The 23,256-nt window shown below is 48.2% G+C and overlaps 10 protein-coding genes across 10 annotated transcripts; 4 read left to right on the forward strand and 6 right to left on the reverse strand.

Moving 5' to 3' along the window:
- Positions 1–967: 967 nt before the first annotated feature.
- On the forward strand, positions 968–1,998 carry FTJAE_8179 (SCS3 inositol phospholipid synthesis; the record flags this gene model as incomplete). Its single annotated transcript, XM_037354968.1, has 2 exons — positions 968–1,846; positions 1,897–1,998. The coding sequence occupies 2 exons, from the start codon at positions 968–970 to the stop codon at positions 1,996–1,998; spliced, it is 981 nt and encodes a 326-aa protein (XP_037204736.1).
- A 247-nt stretch (positions 1,999–2,245) lies between these two features.
- FTJAE_8180 (amidohydrolase) lies at positions 2,246–3,598 on the reverse strand (the record flags this gene model as incomplete). The annotated part of the gene is made up of 1 exon (XM_037354970.1): positions 2,246–3,598. One exon carries the CDS (start codon positions 3,596–3,598, stop codon positions 2,246–2,248), a length of 1,353 nt encoding a protein of 450 aa, XP_037204737.1.
- Positions 3,599–4,496: 898 nt separating this feature from the next.
- FTJAE_8181 (zinc-type alcohol dehydrogenase) lies at positions 4,497–6,603 on the reverse strand (the record flags this gene model as incomplete). Its single annotated transcript, XM_037354971.1, has 3 exons — positions 4,497–5,039; positions 5,454–5,894; positions 5,944–6,603. The coding sequence occupies 3 exons, from the start codon at positions 6,601–6,603 to the stop codon at positions 4,497–4,499; spliced, it is 1,644 nt and encodes a 547-aa protein (XP_037204738.1).
- Positions 6,604–7,809: 1,206 nt separating this feature from the next.
- On the forward strand, positions 7,810–9,522 carry FTJAE_8182 (beta-tubulin 2; the record flags this gene model as incomplete). Its single annotated transcript, XM_037354972.1, has 6 exons — positions 7,810–7,821; positions 7,982–8,007; positions 8,062–8,103; positions 8,162–8,201; positions 8,276–9,066; positions 9,126–9,522. 6 exons carry the CDS (start codon positions 7,810–7,812, stop codon positions 9,520–9,522), a joined length of 1,308 nt encoding a protein of 435 aa, XP_037204739.1.
- A 183-nt stretch (positions 9,523–9,705) lies between these two features.
- Positions 9,706–11,992, reverse strand: FTJAE_8183 (alkaline phosphatase; the record flags this gene model as incomplete). Its single annotated transcript, XM_037354973.1, has 9 exons — positions 9,706–9,926; positions 9,977–10,223; positions 10,271–10,366; positions 10,418–10,736; positions 10,788–10,929; positions 10,975–11,044; positions 11,100–11,266; positions 11,320–11,479; positions 11,534–11,992. The coding sequence occupies 9 exons, from the start codon at positions 11,990–11,992 to the stop codon at positions 9,706–9,708; spliced, it is 1,881 nt and encodes a 626-aa protein (XP_037204740.1).
- A 952-nt stretch (positions 11,993–12,944) lies between these two features.
- FTJAE_8184 (altered inheritance of mitochondria) lies at positions 12,945–14,544 on the forward strand (the record flags this gene model as incomplete). Its single annotated transcript, XM_037354974.1, has 2 exons — positions 12,945–13,261; positions 13,314–14,544. 2 exons carry the CDS (start codon positions 12,945–12,947, stop codon positions 14,542–14,544), a joined length of 1,548 nt encoding a protein of 515 aa, XP_037204741.1.
- A 257-nt stretch (positions 14,545–14,801) lies between these two features.
- On the reverse strand, positions 14,802–17,119 carry FTJAE_8185 (TOB3 (member of AAA-ATPase family); the record flags this gene model as incomplete). Its single annotated transcript, XM_037354975.1, has 5 exons — positions 14,802–15,352; positions 15,410–15,475; positions 15,526–15,681; positions 15,915–16,128; positions 16,181–17,119. The coding sequence occupies 5 exons, from the start codon at positions 17,117–17,119 to the stop codon at positions 14,802–14,804; spliced, it is 1,926 nt and encodes a 641-aa protein (XP_037204742.1).
- A 1,140-nt stretch (positions 17,120–18,259) lies between these two features.
- On the reverse strand, positions 18,260–18,865 carry FTJAE_8186 (uncharacterized protein; the record flags this gene model as incomplete). The annotated part of the gene is made up of 1 exon (XM_037354976.1): positions 18,260–18,865. The coding sequence occupies one exon, from the start codon at positions 18,863–18,865 to the stop codon at positions 18,260–18,262; it is 606 nt and encodes a 201-aa protein (XP_037204743.1).
- Positions 18,866–19,346: 481 nt separating this feature from the next.
- FTJAE_8187 (acetolactate synthase) lies at positions 19,347–20,975 on the reverse strand (the record flags this gene model as incomplete). The annotated part of the gene is made up of 1 exon (XM_037354977.1): positions 19,347–20,975. The coding sequence occupies one exon, from the start codon at positions 20,973–20,975 to the stop codon at positions 19,347–19,349; it is 1,629 nt and encodes a 542-aa protein (XP_037204744.1).
- Positions 20,976–22,074: 1,099 nt separating this feature from the next.
- On the forward strand, positions 22,075–22,845 carry FTJAE_8188 (uncharacterized protein; the record flags this gene model as incomplete). The annotated part of the gene is made up of 2 exons (XM_037354978.1): positions 22,075–22,402; positions 22,457–22,845. 2 exons carry the CDS (start codon positions 22,075–22,077, stop codon positions 22,843–22,845), a joined length of 717 nt encoding a protein of 238 aa, XP_037204745.1.
- Positions 22,846–23,256: the final 411 nt, after the last annotated feature.

The raw sequence follows: 23,256 nt of genomic DNA on the forward strand, positions 1-23,256 counted from the left end.
CCGAAGAGTGGTGTAGTGGGAGAAAGATCTTAGGAGCGGAGAGAAGAATTTTAGGTGATCATAGGAGTTTAGGAGCGAATACCACTACACCACTCTTCGGTACTGGTATAGAGAGTGGTTTTGGTATATAAAGGTAGGTCCCTCAGGGGTACATGTCGACATTTGAGGGCATGCCTGCGTTCGAACGACACTGAAATTTGGCGAAATAAATCCAGGAAAAAAGGAAGTGATAGATCCGGGCTAGGCGACAAAAAATCGAGCCAACTGGCAAAAACCGAAGAGTGGTGTAGTGGGAGAAGGATCATAGGAGCGGATTTTAGAGATTTTAGGTGATCATAGGAGATCTAGGAGCGTATACCACTACACCACTCTTCAGTATGGGTATTGAGCGGTTTTTGATATATAAGGGTAGGCATGCTCGTCTCGTGGAGGGCGCTGGGTGCAGTGGGCAAGGCTCGGGGACGAAGCGTGAACGAAGAAGGTTTTCGTGCGTTCGTGGCGGGCGAATGAGTGACGTCGCGACAGCGTGAATGTAGTCTGTGTGACTCTTCGGTATGAGTCGTCAAAAGCGCATTCGGTTTCTCAAGGCTTCCATGATCACTTGATCACGGACGTACTCGTCGAAAATATTTGTCGTGTTCGTCGTCGCAGCATTTCGTCGTGAATTTGCAGGTCGAAGTTGTCATGATGAACCGCACCTCAAATAATAATTTACAAGACGTCAAAAGGTCGGAGCTTTCTTTTTTCCGCTCCCCGCAAATTTTAGTCTCTGAGCTTCCTTGGCGGCAGCCCACTACTAGCGCGAGTACGTAGACGTCATCGCCTTAAGCCAACTGTCCATCGTCAAAAACGCGACCAAGGCCAATCTGGCGTCACTTCTTGCAAACCTTCTGCCTCTCTCCAAGCCTGTCATTGACCTCTCCTAATGCTGTGGCTCTTCTAAGAACTCACTTTACGCTTGTTTACAATGGTTACTACCCGACGTGCTGCGAGGGCGGCTGCTGAAGTGAACGATACAGTTATGGATTCTCCCTCCAGATCGACTTCGACGCCTCGCTCGTCTCCTTTCCTGCCGACACCCCTAGAGAGAGCTGGCCTTGTGTTGTTCCCAGCTCTCTTGATCTTCGGAACTATCTTCTCTATAGTTTCACCGCAGACACGCGCCGCACCGTACGATCCTATCGCGCAGTCGCATTTCCAAGATCCTAGCGTTTCTCCGAGCTATTTCGCGCGCAAGTCCAATATTTTCAACGTTCTCTTTGTCAAGCGAGGATGGGCATGGATCACTGTTGCGTTCTTTGTCTTCATCTTCAGCCATCCTAGCACCACCGACACCGGGCGACGTGTCCGCGCGAGTCTACGATGGGTTGCTGTAACAACAATGTGGTTCCTCGTCACGCAGTGGTGCTTTGGACCTGCTCTGATTGACCGTGGTTTCCGATGGACAGGTGGCCGCTGCGAGCTCGCTCGAAGGGAGGTCGAATTTGGCTCTGATACTGTTGGTGATAAGGTCACAGCAGTGGCCTGCAAAGCTGCCGGTGGTAAATGGAAGGGAGGACATGACATATCGGGTCACGTCTTCCTCCTGACGCTAGGTACTGCGTTTCTCATGCAAGAAGTCGGCTGGGCTGTGTTAAGATGGTCCGGCAAGCGAAACGAGGAGCGATGCGTCGTTATGTCTGATGGAGCTCTCAAGAGCGCTAATGTCGAATCTGACACGTCTCTAGGCGAAGGTTCTGAGCGACCTGCTCTGGGTCTCGGCGGCAAGTTCGCTGTGGGTGTCATGGGATTGAGTGCTTGGATGCTACTCATGACGGCTATTTACTTCCATACATGGTTCGAGAAGGTAAGCAAAGCCGGTGTAGTCTCTCACCTGTCATTACTAACGACTCCTAGTTTACTGGACTCTTGACCGCGGTGACGGCCTTTTACGTTGTGTACATTGTGCCTCGCTTTGTACCTGCTGTTAGACAGGTCATTGGTCTTCCTGGCATATAGAAAGAAGCATGGTGTGATGAGTTATGAGTGACGCAGACGGAGTACATAGGTGTAAGGTAGAACGAGTTGCATAATCCCACTGTAGTAGCATCGAGTGGCTCTTCACAGGGTTGTTTTATTTTATTCCGTATCGCTATACCTAATCCACGGCAGATGAACAACTCCAAGGCTGCCGGCCAAGGTCCAGGATGATGCCACACTATGGCCGTCTCGTCACTCTACATGCTGTAACTTCATGTCCGGTAATCTACCTTCTTCGTCGAGCTGATGACTTGGTCTTCTTGAACTCATCCTTGATCTCATCTAAAAGCCCATCAACAGTCAATACATCCACAGCGACACCAGCAAGACCCTTAGCGACCATGAGAGCCTTCTCGAAAGCAGGCTTGCTTCCCGCTGCGACCTCGAAAGGCGCAGTATGAGGGCCACTTTTTGGAACAGTTCCATTGGCATAGGTGATCTGGAACATTGGGCTGATAGCTGGGAAATCCTGGCTGATGTTTCCTTGGTCAGTTGAACCACCAGGCTCTCGCATCTTGTCGACGTCAGCATCAGGAAGGTCACCGCCAAGCTCTTCGAACCAGCGTGTGTATGACGCCGCGAGACCATCGTTGCTGTTCATGTTGGCGTAACCGTATGGTCGTGTTGTGTAGTTCATCTTTGCGCCTGTGCCAAGAGCACCAGCCTTGAAGCAGTTGTATACCCGGTCTGAAAGCTCTTCGAGTTGTTCCTCGTTGGCGGCGCGGAGCTGGTAACTTCCTGATGCATCAGCTGGAATGACGTTGATACGGGTTCCTGCTGAGTGAATGATTCCATGGACACGATCTGTCGTACGCATTTGTTGGCGCATATAGGACAGAGCACTATTGGCGAGGAGGAGTGCGTCTTGTGCGTTGATGCCCTCCCATGGCCCGGCTGCAGCGTGAGCCTCACGGCCTGTATACTCAACATCGACACGATCTGTTGACTGAGCCAGCATGTACGGAGTGTCGGGACCGTTGCTAGGATGTGAGATCAGAGAGATGTCAATCTTGGCATCCTTGAAGACGCCGGCTTCAAGCATCTTGACCTTCCCACCGAGGGACTCTTCCGCTGGCGTGCCAAAAAGAATGACCTTGCCCCCAAGCTTCTCTTTGCGCATGATCTCAGCGGTTGCAAGAGCGCCACCCAGCGATGCCGTCGCAATCAAGTTATGGCCACAAGCATGTCCCAGTCCTTCGAGGGCATCGTACTCGGCATTGAAGCTCACGACAGGACCATCACCTGAACTATCAAACACAGCCATGAAGGCAGTGTCGATTCCGCCAACTGTGTCAGTCACATTCCACCCTTTCTGCTTCTTCATGAACGATGTGAGAAGTTTGTGGGCCTTGAACTCTTTGTATCCCAGCTCGGGATTGTCGTGAATGTTCTTGTTGATTGACCAAAGCTCTTTATCGAGTGAGTCGACATAGTCTGAGACTGCTTCAGTGTACGGGCTTGTGGCATTCTTCTTTTGGCGTGGTTCAAGGGTGGTTTGTAGTGATGATGCTGGGGCTGCGAGGAGTGTGAGGCCGAACGCAAAGGCTGCGAGGCCTCTGGCATGATCAAGACAGACCATCACGGTGGCTTATTCCGCAATGTGTAATGAAGAGAATTGGAACCGGCTTTTGGAAATTTACTATTGCGTTCCAATGATCACAAGTACCACCTCAAACCTGGACAAGGTGTAACAGACTCGTCGTCGCATCGCGGACATGGCAATCCCCCGACCTTATATACTACGGCCATTCTGATATTCAATACAACTCACTTAGGCGAACCACGATTGCCTGTATGCTCGTTATCACTTCTTTTGGCAGTATCTCAATTGCTCCTCAGTCTAGGACCTAGAATTGTTGCCCGAGACTCCACCTCACAAATCCCCCGCCCAAGACGTTCTGCAGTTACCTTCCTAACTGGGGTATTAATTAAGCAAATCTTTAGAGTTATCAGTTAGTTGAACCTGGGTCGTATCGTCACCCCGCCTCGTGGGTCTCTTATTCCCTGCGATGAGTTCGTCTATGTAACCATAGCCTTGATATCGATAACCGACGCGGCACCGACCAAGGATCAGATTGTCGGGATGAAGATTGCAAGTTTCCGAGGATTGTGCGATTGAGACGGAGTTCTCCATAAGTTATCTATTGCCGTGTTCTATAGCCGGTCAGCATCCGCGGCGGTATTGACCGCCGTTTGTCGACGAGGTAAGGTTTGTGTCAGAGGCCTGTATATACACTCATTGGAGGAGGATTACATATCACGGCCGATTCAAGATAGGATCTAGTATTTTGTACTATGAGCAGCTCTAAAGTAAAAATGCAGAAGTGTTAATCATTTATTCTGGTCACTAAGTAGGCATCTAAGTAGTGATTTGACGGGGTGCCTCTAAACATGTTCCAGATACCAAAGTAGATCGAAAGGGCGGCGTCAGTCGTTATAGCACCCTGAATTCATGATAGCTGCCTAGAAATAGTGACTCAACATCCATCTTCCAGATCTGTGCTCACTGAGTCGTTGGTGGAATCCTCGTCTGCGATGCCTGGCATGTTTGAGACCAGCTCTTCTGGTGCTATGCAAGAGATGGGATAAGGTCTCTCAGAGGAAACACACGCATGTAACTCCCAGTCGTCCCAATATTCTTCTTCAAAACTTGCAACCAGAAAGACATAAGTATCGGCCTCCACACTAATACCATTAGCCAAGAAAGCTGTGACGGACATGGCCACTCGTCGAGGACTGTTGTAATGATATTCCTGGCGTTCCTCCAGGGTTTCACAGATCAAAAGAAGACCCGGGAGCTCTTTGGGGGCAGGACAGTGTGATGGAGAGCAATTGATAGCACTCTCTTTGTATGGCAGTACGGTGAGGACTGTAGCAGGTCTTATCAGAGAAGATATATACTTTGTGTTGGAGAATGAGCCGGTCAGCTTGACAGAAAGAAGCCTAATATGGTACTCGTCATTGCCGGGGACGAAAATGGGCTTGATGGGTACAGAAGCCATGTTGGAGGCCAGGAACGTCTGTTGGAATGTTTACAGTGGAATAGATGAGAAACGTTGGATATAAACTTGATGGTGAAGAGATGAGACGCTATGCTGGAAAGCAGGATTCAAAACTATCAAGGCGAGAGATTAAGGCAAAGTTTTATACTCAAGCTTCTGATAAAGAAAGTCCATTCTCGCGTAAGTATTCATTCAATGTTGAGGTTACTTCTATGCTCGCTTTGTGTATACAATGCAACAAAGGCCTGTGGTCTGCTGTAGCCAAAGACTAGCTATTAGGTAACTAACCAAGGAAGATAACAAGATCTCAAAGATATCATCAGTGTATTTGTTGTAATCTTGAGTTCATTGAGAAACAAAGAGTGGAGTGTGCCATCAGAACCTATGGACGAATCACATCTAACAATCATCATCGCCAACTTGATCATCTACCTTGACAAGAATCTTGCCCCTAGCATGAAGCCCACCTAGCTTTCTATAAGCTTCCTTAGTCTCCTCAAACGGCCAGATACTGTCTTTGACCAGTTTTATATCGCCACGGCCCAAAATATCCGCGACAGCCTGACGATCCTCAAGTGTAGGGCTCATCATAGATGTACCCAACCATCTTCGTCCAACACCACCGAGCCATGGGGATACTGGCCACCATTCGTTGAGCTTCATCTGCAGCACAGCGCGGAGGAAGTCTGGGACGAAGAACGTGGGTGGTTTGATGCCAACGGAGGAATAGTTGCCTTCGGGTACAAGATAGGATGGTGAGGCGAGATATAGGGCTTGATGGCCTAAGGTGTCGATGATGGTGTTGAAGGGTTCTGGTAAGAATCTTTCGGTGAGGTACTTGGATAGATGATCATGTTGCGTATAGTCGATTATCTGTCAAGCGAGTTAGTTGTCGTTCCATTTCAATCAACGCTTAACTCACCTCATCTGCACCAAGACTCTTGACCAACTCGACATTCTTACCGCTGCATATGCCAACGATATATCCTTCAGGTCCTACAACTTTTCGGAGCATCTGTACCACCAGAGACCCAATTCCACCACTTGCTGCATTGACCAAAACACGATGCCCGGTCGTTGCACCAGACTCGTTCACAAGCTGCCGTGCTGTCAAGCCTGGCAGTAAGCAGCCAGCTCCATCGGCAAAGCTCACGCCCTCTGGTTTCTTCACAGCATATCGAGCTGGAATTCTAACAAATTCAGCCAAAGCACCTGTTCCCGTAGGCAAAGTATGGCTGGCTGGTAGCATAGCAAGAATCTTGTCACCTTTATTGAATCTCTTTGACCGTGCTGATCCAGATTCGTCATCAGGATGCCAGACATCGATCGCAGTGCCTGAAAAGTCCATCTCAGGAACACAGGTTGGTTTCCGAATAAATGGCGGAACGAGAGTCATCTGGAATATGGCACCTGGATTCAAGCCTGCAAAGGCCACTTTGACAAGAATCCATTCCTCTGGGTCCGGCACGTCTTTTGGCAAGGGAAGGGGAGGCGGTAAAGTTGGGATAGGCTGGCTTGTAAGATTGAGGACGTCCCATGGTAGACCTCGCTCTGAGAATACCCAGGCTCTTGATTCTGTCATTTTGAGATGTTGTTGATGAGGGGTTTGTGATACTGTGAGATGGGCATTGTGGCGGTTAAGCCAAGCTATGTTCGGCTTTCAGCCGCACTTGTTAGTTGAAACTGTCAGCTGTCGTTCATTCTCGACCAGTCGGCATGCTTCCTTGCCAAGTCTCTGCTGCATCTTCAAATAAGACGGAGCATTTGGCGTCCGATAACACCGTTCACGCAAGAGAGCTTTATTCATGAGCGCAGTTCAAAAGGAACATTTACCATTCACTCAAGGCACAAGTTAATGTTTAACATATCGCAGCAGAATGTTCAAAAATAAAAATTAAGAACAGATATACAAATGAAAGCGTCATAATGCTATTCTGAACATATTGAAGCTGTGAATTGATGATGTCGCGATGGTTACCCTAGACGTCCAGTAACAAGGACCCTGACTGCGATCTGTCCTATTTGCACAATTGAAAGTCGGATAGATTATGCATACTCCTGAAACATAATCCAACTAGTGAAATCTACACTGTATGCCCACTGCTAGTTGGGAATTAGTTCGAGACAACATATCTGGGGCTTGATTGCAGCTAGCTCATTGGAGCGTTGGCGTAATTTGTACCTCAAATTGCATGGGGTCAACAATCCAATTTGCCACAAAAGGAGAAGCGAGATAACAACAACAAATTCCGCCCGCCAGCCCTGATATCGTTCAAAGCAGAACAGATTTCCCCCCCGTGTTCGACCCCTCCATCAGAGATGCGCTGTCCCCCCGTAATACGGTAGCCTAGAACCAAAGGGACCCGACCCCTAAGCACCTATCAATTCAATCTCCACAGCGCAAAAAATACGGCTGCCTTCAGCGGCAACCCTGCTGTAAGACCCAGCAACCACAGCAACGAAAAGACCCCGCCGCTTTTCCAGCAAAAAAGACAGCGCACAATTATTCAGTTATCCGGCACAGTTGAAATTAGCTTATTCCATATCAGCAAAATTTTGGGCAGGCCAATTTATGTACATAATCAGACCACACCAAGGCTACCGCCTTTTCACCGCCAGGCACCGGAATTCTCACTCATTTTACTTTTTAGGCACCATTTTTACCACTTGGTCAATAAAGTCGTCGTCCTTTGGCAAAGCCTCAATCAAGCCAGCTCAGCTCCTCGATAGCTTCACCACGTAACGTACTCGCACCCCCCGTACGCGTAAGAGGCAAACGTCAGCAAAAATGCGTGAGATTGTGAGACTTGACCTTCTTCTTTTCGTCCCTGGCGAATTTGAGTTTGACTGAGGCTAACTACCCCCCGTTTGACAGGTGCACGTCCAAGTCGGCCAATGTGTAAGGGCCACCCAACCAATTTTTCTGCTTTGAGGGACATGTGTTGAGTTGATGATTGCAGGGCAACCAAGTCGGCTCCAGTTTCTGGTAGATACTACTGCAGGCGATTATTTTTGAGTGTAGAGACTGACGATTTATCAGGCAAACCGTCTCTGGGGAGCATGGCGTTGACGGCAGCGGCTCGTGAGTGAAATGAAGAGTCGGTGACCCTTATTTGCCTCAACCTAACATTCTCTCAAAGATACAACGGAACCGACGACCAGCAGCGAGAGCGCATCGACGTCTACTTCGCCGAGGCGCGTCTCCCCAATCTCTCTCACTCACCGTCTTTTTTTCACTAACCGTCTCCCTTTAGGCCACAAAGGATAAGTACGTGCCCCGCGCGGTCCTTGTGGATCTTGAGCCCGGTCCTCAGGATGCCATCCGCGCCGGTCCCCTAGGCCAGCTTTTCCGCCCCGACAATTTCGTCGCCGGAAATGCCAGCGCCGGCAACAACTGGGCCAAGGGTCATTACACCGAAGGTGCTGAGCTCGTTGAGGAGGCCATCGATGTTGTGCGACACGAGGTTGAGAACTGTGACCATCTTCAGGGTTTCCAGCTCACCCACTCTCTGGGCGGTGGTACCGGTTCCGGCATGGGAACGCTTCTTCTGTCGAAAATCCGTGAGGAGTTTCCCGATCGTATGATGGCTACTTTTTCCGTTATGCCCTCGCCCAAGGTTTCTGATACCGTCGTCGAACCTTACAACGCCACTTTGTCATTGAACCAGCTTGTCGAGAACTCGGATGAGACCTTCTGTATCGATAACGAGGCTTTGTACGACATTTATGAGAAGACCTTGAAGATCGCTGATCCTTCTTACGCCGATCTTAACTACCTGATCTCGACAGTCATGGCTGGCGTGACGACATGTTTCCGATTCCCCGGTCAGCTCAACTCTGATCTGCGCAAGTTGGCCGTCAACATGATTCCCTTCCCTCGACTTCACTTCTTCATGGTTGGATTTGCGCCTTTGACCGGTCGTAAGATGCAGGGCTTCCAACATCTTACCGTGCCCAGCCTTGCTCAGCAGATTTTCGATAACAAGAACGTCATGGCTGCTGCTGATTTCCGCAACGGTCGATACCTCACTTGTTCCGCGATTTTGTAAGTTTTGATTTCAAAAGATGCATGAAATGAAATGAGATGAACTGACATGAAATTAGCCGCGGTAAGCTGTCGACAAAGGAGATCGAAGACCAGATGCTCAAGGTGCAAACCAAGAACTCAGAGTATTTCGTCGACTGGATCCCCAACAACGTGCAAACCTCCGTCTGCTCCGTTCCCCCCAGAGGTCTCCCCATGGCCGCCACATTCGTCGGAAATTCCACCGCCATCCAGGAGATCTTCAAGCGCGTCGACGACCAATTCTCCGCCATGTTCCGTCGCAAGGCTTTCTTGCATTGGTACACCAGCGAGGGTATGGACGAGATGGAATTCACCGAGGCCCAGTCCAACTTGCACGACTTGGTCAGCGAGTATCAGCAGTACCAGGATGCTGAGATCGACGACGAGGTTGAGGAGTACGAGGGTGAGGGTGAGCCTGAGGAGTATGAGGGCTAGAGGGATTGGAGAGCAGCTGGTTAAGATGATAAACTATTTGGCTTATTATTTCTTTATTACCCCCCAAAATGCTTCATCCCCTTCTAGTTCATATATAGCATTCAAAACTGAAATTGGTTTATTAGGCTTTGTTTTATAGCCGATTCATAATTATATGGTCCTTTTTAACTTTTGAAATCCCCTTTAATCATGCTTGACGTACATGGTGTCAAAGCCAACGTTCTTCCACTCGCCAGTCTCAGTGTTGAGAGTGAGATTTGTATGCTTGACCTCTCCATAGCGAAGAGCACCGGACTCAGCTCGACCACCAGCAACAGGACGCTTCAAGTGGTTGTCACCAGAAACGACGGTGAAGTTAGCCAGAGGAATATCCCATGAGTTGCGAGAGGCAACAGAGGGAGAACCTGAAGATGTTAGTGAGACCTCTGGGAGTGAACAGGTGTTTGAATCTTACCATAGAATCGGGACGAGACCTGCTTAGCATTCACATCCAGAATGAAGTATCCTCGGTAATAACCCTCTTGCCACTGGAGCTCAGGGTTATTCTGAACTCTGGCACGAGCAGCTTTGCCGGCTGCAGGCTCGATAGGGCCACCAACTCCATTAGAGCTGACAGCTGTTCCGGCGAACTCGACACCAATACTTCCAGCACCAGTCTTGTTGTCATATTCCTTGGTTCCAAGCCAAACAAGATCCGAGACCTGCCATATGTCAGTTTAGTAGAGACAAGGAAAGTTATGATACATACCCAGTTCTGGTGGCTGTCTCCAGCGAGGAAGATGTTGTTTCCAATATCGTTGTCGTACAGATGCTCAAGAGTTCGGTTTCGGTTGGCGACATAGCCCTTCAGAGGTCAGTACTTGCAACAAAACCAAACGACTGCTCATTCACTTACGCTCCAGTTATCACCTGGTAGAACCTCGCCATTACCCCAATCCTCGGTGATACGCGAGAAGATGATCTGGTTGCCAACGATTCGCCAGGCGGCACCTCGGTCCTTAGACTTACTAAGAGATCGATAGAACCAGTTCTCCTGACGACCTCCCATGAGAGTGCGGCTGGGATCATCTCGGATCATGTCGATGTAGTTGTCGTTCCAGTCGAGGCTGGTAATGCTGCGGTCGTAGTTCCGAGTGTCGAGGATGATGAGATCCAGGAGCTTGCCCATTTGGAAAGAACGCCAGACTCGAAGGCCATCGTCGAGATCAGTTTGGCTGATATGGAGGTTAGTTGAAGCTAGTAGCAGGGTTGGTTTTGATATTTACCGGATGGGCATCCACTCGAAGTAAGCTCGGACAGCGTTAACCTTTCGAGTATCAACTGTGACCTTGCGGCCCTCTTTCAAGAAGGATTCTTCGGTATTATTAAGACCAGAGAATCCATCTCTGTAGCCGTTGTTGGCGAACTCTATGCATTGTCAGATGGATCTAGGGATATGCACAAGAGACTTACCGTGATCATCCCAGGTAGGGATCCAAGCAAAGTTCTGAGACAGAAGCTGCAAATCGAGATCCGTGCGGTACTAGTGAGATAATAAGGTAAGCGAATTTCCTTAGAAATATGCCGTGGTAACTGACCTGTCCATGTCGAGTTCGGTAGTCGTGAAGTGTAAAGATCTCAGTAGAAGGCTGGCTGGCCCGGCTGCCATTGGCTCCGTACTCATAGATATAATCTCCCAGATGGATAACGTAGTCATGCTCGTCCTTTCTGGCAGCGTTACCGTAGGCGTTGAAGTAGCCGTTAGCTGAAACGATTAGTTTTGGCTCCCAGTTTTATCAAAGGGAGAAGTTAGCTCACGGTAGTTGCTGCAAGAGAACACAGCAAAGCTCAGATCAGAGACGTCATCGTTGGTGGTGGGAGCAGTCTTGGTGCGACCAACAGGACTCTTGACATTAGAGTCACAGACCTTGAATTGATAGTAGTAAGTGGTAAGAGGCTTCAAGCCACTAGCTTCGACCTAGAAGGTGTTAGTCAAGATGTCTTAGTCTATTTTTCAAACGGCCGTGCTCACCTTGACAGTGTAGTCGATATCAGAGGTAGTATAAGCTCGTCCACTGGCGGCCGTCTTCCCATTTCCAGAAGCAGACTTGGACTCATAAACCTTCCACTCCACACAAATGGGATGAGGATCAGCCTTGATGTACTTCTCAGTCTCATGGCTGTAATGTCCCGCGGTGCCGTCCACAACAGTCTCACTGTCATCTGACTTGGTAGAGGGTGCAACACGGGTCCAGAGGATAACGCTCTTAGGCCAAGGATCTCCAGAGGCTACTCCATGAGTAAAGTTGAGCTGAGAAGCATCATAAGGAGTGTTACCACGCTTCATAGATCGACGCTTGACCAAAGGAACATCGATTCCAAGACGAGCATGACGACGAGACGGACTGGCGTAGTTCAAGTTGCCGTCGAACTCGGCTGTCACAGCTGTAGCCAAAAGGCCACAAGCATAGAGAATCACAGCAGACTTCATATTGACTATGACAAAAGCCGTTGATACAGACAAAAAAGAAGCTTATCCTTCGTATATGTCTCTTTTTAAGCTTCTCCCGACCTCCATCCCAACCCCGCCCCCGTTATCGTCCATATTGCCGCCGAGATGCCGGTAGCCAACAAACAGGCCAGGCCTGTACACGTTGTTTCGTCCTGTGTATTGCATCACCACTCTCGTGGACCTGCAAGCCCTGGCCTGGTGTAACTGGGTCCTTGGTGTCACGGTCAACGAAAGAGGTAGCGATGTGACGTTGTTGAGTGACCAGTAGGAAAGATAAGGATTGTAAGCATCGAATGCTAACGTTGGTTGCAATCCACGTGGAGGTTCGGAAGTTTTTATCTTGGTGCTGGTGTAATTCGACATCGTGGCGTGGTTTGAGGATCTTATTGGTTGTCTTGGTTGTATTGATGAGGGCTTGTGTTGTCCTGATTGGAGCTGCTACTATTGAGATCGGGGAGTGGAGACTATAACGGTAGAACGACTTAGCGAGTGTCGATCTGATGATGTCAGGCTCATGGGCATTTAATTACCTTCTTACTTATCTGAGGTACTATTTGCCGAAGTCTTCCACAAACTAATGAAGAACGAAGCTACATGTTAAGGGCGGGGGTTGAGTAACCTGGTCTGATAACTCACCCACCAAGGATCCTTGCTTCGGATTGACATCCTGATTTTATGGAGGCTTTAAGTTTCTGACGAGATATAACACGCATTACGCTAAGATGATTGGAAGGAAAAACAGGCCTGCTTGACATTTTATCAAGCCGAAGCTGCTGTTCATGGCAGTATTGCATGATTGCCGTGATATATGTTTCTCTCTATTTTTAGCCACCACGTGACCACTGTATATCCCAAACATGGACATGCCTCCTCAAGCTTCTTTTCACGGCCCTTGAACGACAAAGAACCGCCCATATATAAATCTGATAAGATGCCTGTACCACCACATCGGCCTAGGATATTCCGATGGGCAAAATTTAACCTAGAAGCACTTCTTTTGCTCGCAGAGAAGCTTCGAGGTCAATCATGTACCTGTGACGAGTCCAAGGTCCCTAGGAGCGGTAGCTTGAACTGGGTTATATTCATCACCTTCGATGATGGGGTTGAATGGGTGTTTCGCTCGGCTCGCTACGACACACATATTTTCTCAGACGAAACCGCCTCCAAAACACTCATAAGTGAAGCGAGTACGTTGAAGTACCTTGAAACCCATTGTGAAATTCCCGTTCCGAAAGTTTACTCCTATAGGTAGGATGCAGTCGGGCAGCATAAAGTAGTCTCATAATGACATAAAATGCAGCGGGAGTCACGATAATGACATTGGAATACCTTATATCCTTCAGAGCAAAGCTTCTAGCCGCCCCTTGTCAGATTATCGTTGGACTGAGCCGGTAATCCAGCCCCCGAATATCAGACATCGCACATCTCAGCTCCCGCTCTCAGAGCCAGACCGCGAGAAAATCATGAATCAGCTTGGTACCATCATGTCTCGCCTTTCAAAGTTTCATTTCGATAAGATTGGATCGTTGTTTGAAGACGATAACGGTGGATTTTCAGTTGGTGAATGTCTATCTCCTGTTCTTACGTGGCAGTCAAGAGACTCCTTGGAGGCAGAAATCGAACGAGGTCCCTTTACAGAGGAACCTACCTATCTTCGGTCTTTAATATCAGCTTTTACTGCTCATGCAGAGGAGCTATCACTCACACCTTACCTATTCTTCTCGCCACTGCCCAAGCCAGCTGACTATCCGACATGGGATAGCTTTCTGGCAGCTACCGATAGAAGGGGTGACTTTATAGTCGTCGGTGATAAACTGGAGGGTAGCAAGAACCGACTGGATTGCTGTATCGCAGGTCAGATCCTAGAGGAAATGGTACCAAAGCTGTCATCTGATTCGACCGATTTCACCATATCACATCCTGATCTTCATACTGGAAACATATTTGTCGATGAAGATCTAAACATCACATGTATTATTGATTGGGGTTCTACGACGACTGGTCCGGTGACTGAGTTGTTAGCGACTCCAAGGCTCGCAGGTTCTTCGCAACCACCTTCAGCAGCTCTCACTGCTGCTTTCCAGGCCGGATTTTCTCAAGAATCCCCAAACATCAACCAGGACATGTGGAGAAAAGCTGAGATGAATTGGTATTTCTCTCGATTAGTACGTCTTCTGTCTGGCCAAGATCTTCCACTATTTCGAAGATTATATGATCTTGTTTATAAGACCGGAGCTGAAAATCCATCGGATTCAAGAGATTATGGTTGGTTATTTCATCAGCGGGCCATGTCCTCAAGTAACAAGCAGCTTCTCTCTAAGTTGAAAGAATATGATTTGACAAACGATGAAGTGAAGAAACGGGAGATAGAGGTCTTTTCTGGAGACGAAGTGGAAAGGTTAGCTGTGGCTAGGAAGCTCACGTTGATGTCTGAAATGAATCCGGGATTTATTGGAGATAGGCGGCTATGGAGATGGATTGAAGAGGCTATGAAGGGCCCTGTGTATGATCGTATTAATGAAAGTGAGTGAACCTACCTGGGGAGTACGTTGTAGATAGTTGGCTTAGAGGTTCTTGTCCTCGTATAGGGGCACTGACTTGTCAAAATAGACGGAAAAGCTTGAAAGAGGAAAGAGGAAAGAGGAAAGGGTTGATATCATCAGACGCGGCACAACTAGTGTACTCAATCGGACATAGATCGAAAAGTGCCGTAGGTGACTAAAATATTGGATTTCTTTCTTTCCTTCGTATTAGAACAGTCACTTCTAGTATCGTACATGCTTCCACATTATGGCCCTCCTGCTAGCCCCTTTTTGATCCTCAGAACCGTATTGATATGACTCATGGCCAGTTGAGTCTTCTCGTGCGTTGCAAGAAGTCTTGCAGTTTTGACCACATTCTTTATCTGCCTCCCATTAAGCTCGACACCGGCTAATTCGTCCAGTTCATCTTCAGAAAGACTATTACCATCGGTGCCAATATTCACAAATGTCTTCCAAATATGCAACCTGCTGGTATAATCCAGATTAGGATAGTGAATAGTGAGATGAATTCGAGACTCAAAAGCCGGATCAAATGCTGAGACTCGGTTCGTTGTTAGAAACATGACGCCCTCAAAGTATTCCAGGAGTCTAAGGAAAATTGAGACGAGTTTGTTTCGTTTGATATCAGAGGTAGTTCGACATTCGAGAAAGACATCGCACTCGTCGAGCAGGAGGACTGCTCCCCATCGTGTTGAGAGCTCGAGAGCACAGTCTAGCTTCTGCTCAACTTCTTGGGCGACATCTCCTAACTCGGCAGCACTCATATTATAAAGTGGCCTTTGCATTATCTCGGCAACTAAGAGAAGATTAGTTAGTAAGATTTGACTAGCTATAAAGGCATCGTGGTAATCACCGGACTCAGCTGTGAGTGTTTTCCCAGTTCCCGGCTCTCCACTCAGAAGCATGATAATCCCCCTTCCTGCATCGGATCAGTCAAATTTGCTCTCCATCTCATGGTCTCAGCCTCACCTTTGCCTTTTATTACATCGTCGAAATTGTCTAACCCAGACATTTGAGCACCAACAAATGCTTGGATAATTCGTTTGTAGTCGTGTGGCAGCACTAGCTGATCAAAGGCTGTTGAGCTCCATACCACATCCTTGACGAGCTCAATATCGAATAATCCTAAGTTTACCATCAGTAAATAGTATTGGGTAGATACCTTGAGCCAACCTACCCCATTCCTTGGTTTTCAGGCAAAACCCTTTCACGACGTTCGTACATAGTGCACACTGGCTTTCGGAGAGTCTTTTGATAGGTACATCTTCTGAGACGATTAGCTTATGTTTACCACTTAGCCAAACCTATAGACACTGGCTCAAGAGGCCTTTAAGCCGCCTCGAGATTAGAATACGTACTTGAAGTCTTTGAGCCATTGCTCAGAACTCTTGTGACGTATGGCTTCGTTGGTAGAGGCCTATGCGTGAGCGAATCAACCGACTTATCATGGTTTGGCTCGTTACCACGAAAGACAAAGCTTTTTGAAGACTCAAGTGGTTGAAGAGGACCGGTCATGCCACGGTTAAACCATAAGAATGTTCTGCAGTCAATGATGATCCGCTCATCTGTAACCTACACAACCGTCAGGAGACCTAGGAAGGAATGCAAAGAGCTTCTGACATACATGGCGCTGCTTTGGTAATCCTGAAGCCGTGTGAGACAAACTATACATCCCAGAATACGTCTTGTGGTTGATCCCTTGCAAGCTCTCAAATAGTTGACCACGCTGGACGAGTCGCTCCCTGACTTGATCGAAATCGGGGCATAGACGCGCCGGGATAACAGCTAGCTCCAAAATGGGTATGACGTTCTCAAAAGGTAATATAGTCAGGTTGGTTTCCGTGTACCCGAAGGTATCTCCATCGGTGTCGATGAACCGCACACTAAGCACGTATGCCACCGTTCCTTCTGGTGTCTTGGAGTAATTACCGCTGACCAACCTGAACAGCCTATCACGACCTTCGATCTTGGTGTAGACTTCCACGTCAGGCTCAAAGAGTGTCCACACATAATCAAACGATATAACGCCATTGTCAAGAAGATCCGTGGCTTGCTCAATGCGCGGCTTGATCTCGGCATGTATGATATCTGCCAGAAGCTTGTAATGCGAGCACTCCTCGGAGGTTTCCGTTGATTCCTTTCTCGGATCTGCTTGGTTGAACTCATCCCATCTATAGAAAAACTCTCGAAAAGGCGCATGGAATTCGAGCTTCTTGAGGTTGGTGTTGATACCCTTGTACCCTTTGAAAACCGGACCGAGAATCTTTTTGAGTAGTGGACTCTGTACTGTGATCGAGTGTAGCGAAAGGACTGATTCATCGATCTCACCATGCTCTTTCTCACGTCGGACAATGAGTGCGTACTTGGCTGAAGCGTGGGATGATCGTCCATCGACTCCGATTTCCTCGTCAGACCACTCTTGCCAAGGGTCCCAACTGCTCTTCCGGTAAATATCTTTAGTCTCAGCAGCCATGCCCACCTCTGCCATGTTATTTGAGCCGTTTTGATGATGATGGTTGTTTTGATTATGCTCATCTGAGCGCGTAAACCAAGGACTGCCCATGTTGTTGACCCGCGGTAGGAATGACTAAGAACCGGTATCAAGCGTCTCCCAATGAATACAGTTGGTCGACTGAGATCCAGGGAGTTCTGACTTTTCACACCGAAGGGAATTACCCGTGGTTGACGTTTCGTTTGAGCACACGGCACAGAGTCCCCTCTGGTTGAGCCAAGAGTAAGAAGAGCGCACTGCGCAGCAGCATGTGAAGGCTTGTCTCAATAAAGCGACAAACTGCCCACCCTCCCTGCAGGTAAGTGATCTGACCGGTGATTGAACATGCGTGTATATGTACACCTCATACGAACAAAGACAGCTGAAAGAGAATTTGGAGCCCAACATCTGATTGGCGATCTGCAGGTGCCCAAAGAAGGATGCCAATCATGACCCAATGAAGAAGCGTCATTTTAAAGCAGGCCAAGCTATCGATTTCTGATATTGCGTGGCCCCGCCCACCCCGTCCTATCAAAAAAGGGGGTTGTAGAGTTTGTTCAGCTCGGATTGTAGCTCATACCTACATATCACGCTGTAAAATGACGAAGCGCAGGCCTCAATCTATGCTGTCAGGCTTGCATTGCCGCACTCTTGCATAAGCCATGAACAACTATTTGAGGCTTTCCGGACCTCCCGGGAATTGCAACGGGGATGAAGCCGTGCTGCAGAACCAGAAATGGCTTAGGGGCGGAACCAATCCGAAAAAGTGACAGCTCTTTGGGTTGATCATCGTCAGGGATCACAGATGCTGGTGCCCTGTTCTTCCGTATCATGATAATGCTGACTCACTTTGCATGTCTGAAAAGTGCTGCCTCACAAAAGCTGACCACTGGTTCTGTCAGTATATCTAGCGTGGCGTTGCTGGGCTTACTATGCTGCTAAGATTTTTCCACTCTTCCACTGTCTCTGAACCTTTCGAGTCTTAACAATACCAATATGAACATTAACCTCAACAACGTATAAAGACCTAGTGATATATATGCTTATCTATCTATCATCTAGTCATACAAAAACAAAAGCGCATACCTTTTGATTTCAGACCAGGCACTTCAATTGCCATATAGAATTGAATCAATTCTATTTGGCTTTACCCATCCCATCCTCCTGCTTACTGAGAGCTGAGAATTCATGCTTGACCCCTCGCTCGTGCAGCTACTCTGAAAATCTCGCCCGCTTCTTCTCTAGTCTAGAACTTTCATCAGCATCATGGTCATGGTCCAGACGACGTTTCCGAGCTGTCTGCGTCGGATCCTGAGGTTCACTTCTTCCTTCGTTCGGCAGCTCAACGAGTGAAGTCTGACAGGTTGCGGACTCCGGTAAATCTACATCCATGTCAGTCGCCATTTCGGTCTCAGTTGTCAATCTGTTTTCAGATCCATGGTAGTTCATAGACTCAGCGTCTATCGCTTGCTCGCCACCGGTTTCTAACAACTCTTCCAGCCAGTTCCCCGCCGTATACCTAAGTAGGTTATTCTCGGTCAGAATCCAATTCGTCGGGTCATGGAGCCGATGAAGTATCTCATGGTGAAGTCCCGTATCGTGCTTACGCAGTTCCTTATGCTCAAGGTAATTGTGGTAATATCGGAGGGCCTGGCATAAGAAATCTTCGGGGTCAAGAAGAGCGAGACCTTCCTCAATGATCTCGTGAGTGATTTCAAAGCTGGGTTTCTCACATGATTTTGAATGAGGCGAACAGCTTATATTCGCAATGGACCAGAAAAGGCAGATTCTAAGGGCATAGAGGTCTTCTCTATTCATTTTGGATAATCGTTTATGTGTAGTGTTGATAATAGTGGCCAGACGGTTGGCGTTTGCTAAGAGATGTGGCTTGAGCATAAGAAGTAGGCTGAGTATTTATAGTTCAAACTAGCCTGCTTTCTCGAATTTGTTCACTGTTATACTATATTATGCGTGATCGTGTTCGAATGTCTCAAAGACTGCCATCGTTGCTTCATTGTTCAGCTTCTCAGCGAGGCAATCATGCATGTTCATACTGCAATGGATTCATTTATTCTTTCAGAAACACTTATCTTATCTTCATAGAAAGAAGAATCCACTATCGAGATTTGCTTGCACTTCATGTGCTTAATCTGAGTTGTTCTGTCGTATTAAACTAAATATTGATCAACAAAGTTGTGAGACTTTGATCTGTTATCTTTCAGAGAAGGTGGCGTTCTCACTGGTGAGCCTTGTGAACATAGTTGTATTAGCTATCTGTGCTACCCAGGGGCATCCCTAGTCAGCTACGCTCCTCAAGCTTTGGATGGTGCCAAGGCGGAGAATCTAGCATAACATGGATGACAGTAGGTCCATCTCTCGCCAATGCTTCTGTAAGTGCTTTTCGCAGCTCCTCCTCGTCCGTAACTTTACATCCATCACATCCAACTGCCAGTGCCAATAACTCAAAGTTTGTATGAGGAGTGCAAGCTAGAGGCGGAATACCCCCTCCAGCCCGGATTCCACTCATGACTAGCCAGATAGCATTTGATCCATATAGAACAGCGGTACTTACCTCTGACTGCAGCAGCATTGCTGCGGCACTAATAATGGCCACCGCGTGTTTGTCCCCAAGGCCCATGCCGACAACACCGCAGACAGCGTGGCCCATAGGAGAGGAATCCAGGTTTGATCGAAAGAGCCCATGTTTGGGGAACCTCAGGAAATTGGCTGTCCAGAAGAGGTTTCCGGCACCGGAGATGATCGAACATTCGTTTTCATTGATGGCAACCCTTTGAACAACAGACATGACTGTTTTTATGTGGATCCGTCCTTTAGATGCAGCTGGAACCGGCGGGATAGTGGCATCTAGCATGAGCCCATACTCCGTTTTGTGTTCAGTACCCTTTTCCTCCAACAACACGGCTTTAATAAAGAGACTGATATCAGCTTCAATGATATTCGAACGCTTGGGCATATTTCGTTTGACTTCGGAAGTTTCCAGGCCAACACAATAGAAGTCCGTATTGGCCCAGTCGTCCTGAATAAACTTGGAACTCAGCTCAGCTGCCTTAGATCCTAGAAGAAGGACGCCTCTCGGCCTTTTGGTTCTCAGCTTGAGATTCGCCGATTCCCCTAAGCCAGTTGTGCCACGATACAAAGGATGGTTCTCTGGGAAAATCCCCTTCGCACGGGGCGTAACAATAACCGGAAGATCGTATCGTTCCACAAGCTGTTTAACAAGAGCGGAGGCACCACGGCAACCATAACCGATCCAAAGTAGACAGGTCTTGTTTTTAAACCTCTCAGCAACCTCGCGACAGACAGCAAGGGCTTCCGTGGATAAAGAGGGGGGATAGAGGAAAGGGATAAGTTGAAATTGCGGAGGTTCTTGCAGAGGTAGTGTGAGTGATTTGCTTCTCGCGTCGGTCAAGAAAACCCCCAGGACCCCACCCAGAGGATCGCGGTTAATCCGAACCAAGGTTTGACGCAGTCGCTCTACATCCAATAGGCCTCTGATGATGACACAGTAGCTGAGTACACTATAGACAGTTGTTCCAGTGAGCCCTTCCACATCCATCGGAAAAGTCTCCTGAACAAGGCGACGACCTGTTCGATCGGTCTCCTCACTCGTCAACCCTGCAATGAAGACAATGCGGGCTCCGTCTTCACGAGCACAACGGAGTCCAGTGATGGCATTCGTGATTCCTGGCCCGCTCGTTACGAAAACAACAGCGAATTTGTCAGCCTGTATAGAATACTCTGCTGCGGCAAATGCAGCCCCGGATTCATGGCGAAAGTCGTAAACTGCGATGCCTGGGCGATCTAGGGCTTTCCGGATGTGATGGATATGAGTTCCAGAGACGCCGAAGGCTTTGTCGCAACCAAATTGGGACAGGGTATCAGCGATTGCATCCGCGTGGGACTGCATGGTGGAATGTCTTAAGTTGGTGAGGTGGTAAGATTGGGTGTTTTGGGTGTTTTTGGGGCGGAAACGAAGAGTCAAGACTCGTGGTTATACACCTTCCTGCCATTCTTCCGGCAACTGGCGATAATTGATATATGCAGAAGGTAACATGGGCGACATATGGGCAACACTTGCTGCACTACCTAAGGTAAGGTAGTGTAGGATGACTAGTTGTAGTAGATTTCAGGTACAACTGAGGTCCACACTTTCCACCAGAACAAGATCTAACATGAGTTGTCTGAGGAATCTCCCGCCTTGGAAGGAGTTGAAAGTTCTGGCACCACGATACGCAATATCTCTGATAAGTTGACATGGCTTTTGTATGTTTCAACATCCGTCCACCACAGAGACGGTAATGGTACAAGTCCTAGTTCACCCATTGCTACTCTACGGGTTAGTTTCCCGGAAAGGAGACGAGAATATCATCGCGTTTCCCAAGTTGTGTTCTTCAAACCAACTTCTCATCTGCGATTCTAGTCCTTGGAGTGGTGAGTTAATCTTGATTATCTTGAAAATAGCCACACAAACAGTCACAATGTATTTCACGTCGTAAAGATCAAAGGGATTTTCCATAAATATCAAATCTCGTCACTGCCCGCAGACAGTCACCTCAAACTTAGTTATTAGTATAGAGTCAGCAAAATGTCGAAAATTTCAGATTCTTTCAGCGTCGCCAGGTATCGGACACTGTAATTTGGTCCCATGGCTAATCAATAAGTCTGATGTTTGCTTCTGTTTGGTGATTGAATAAAGAACAAATGTGGTGTTGGGAGAATCAGTAAGTGGAGAGGCCTCAGCGAGACAGGGGTGTCACATCCGTGGAAGCCGCGGAAAGCGCTAAGATCTGGAATACGAAGGCAACAAGGCATCAACCACGCATCAACTTAAACACTTTGACTGACACGATAACAACTCATCAGAAATTCCGCTTTTTACGCTACAAGCAATAAGATTCAAAACATGGAATTAATTTCGTACCTCCTAAAACTATATCAATAGCCAACAATTGCTGTCTTGAGTGCCATCACACATCACCTCCCAACTTCAAAAGCTATCTTTAGCAATGGAACCCCACAAACCGGCCCTCAAGATTGTTCGAATAAGCTCTCGTGTGCAACTCGAAGAGCTTGTCGACTTTATTTGCGATGCCTTCATGGAAGACGACCTATTCTGCGCCATGGTCCCTGGTCGCCATGAACATCCCGATGCAGCTCGAAGCATGTGGCGCACGACCCTCGTCGAGGAGTACGGCAGGAAAGGCTCTGTGCTTCTCGCTGCTCGCCGTCAAGGAGAGAATGGGGAGCAAGGCGAATTTGTTGCCTGTGCAGTCTGGAGCCGCTGTGGAAAGAGTGATCTCGCTCGGAGCTGGCAGGGAGATAACTGGAACAAGCGTGAGTCGGCATTGAATTTATGAGAGTGGCAGTATAACTGACCATTATGAGTAGTAATTGCCAGACTTGAAACTGCGTGGACCATGTTCTATAACTTCTCCCTTCGACAAGCAGGTCCCGGTATCGCACTAGACGCCTGCATCGCAGCAGGAGCAGCTGCAGAGCAAGCCTACAAGTTCTACCCCGATGAGCGCTGGCGTCTCGGCCTCCTAGCCACCTCACCCAAATGCCAAAGAACCGGCATCGGGAAGCGTCTTGTACAGTGGGGCCTCGACCGCTGCGAGGAGGAGGGAGTCCCAGCGACGCTCGAGTCCAGTGTGTCAGGACGGCCACTCTACGAAAAGATGGGCTTTAGAGAGGTGGGCACTGTGAGCTTCTACGAAGGGAAGTGGTCCATGCCTGCCATGCTCAGACCTGTCGAGGAGGACAAGAAGACAGTTTAGAAGGTAGCTTTGTCAGATTCAATGGCTGAAGGCATGGTTTGAAGCAACTGGGATTGGTGGTTGCGGGCAAGGGCGTATGCTTGAGATGTATGATAGGCGGCATGGAGTTTCATTCTTGATTATTTGCAGGTTCTTGATTCATTCGCTACACTATTAAACTCGTTACGGTGAAATGAGGGGTTGGCTCGGCGTCTTGCAGATTACGAGCATCAGGCGTAGAATGCTGGCTGAACTGAACTGAGGGGCGGTTATCGAGAAAGAAACTTGAGTTATCGTGCCTTGGAAGGATTGCAAGTGAAGAAGTGGCTTGAACTACTCAGAGAGGTCCATTATGTTGATTCTGTGTTAGGCTATCTTCGCAGACGAGACCCCCGACTGCAAGGTCAGACTCGCCGTTGAACCATCAAGACT

Source organism: Fusarium tjaetaba (assembly GCF_013396195.1).
Source record: "Fusarium tjaetaba strain NRRL 66243 chromosome Unknown NRRL66243_c0000173, whole genome shotgun sequence".
Lineage (NCBI taxonomy): Eukaryota > Fungi > Ascomycota > Sordariomycetes > Hypocreales > Nectriaceae > Fusarium > Fusarium tjaetaba.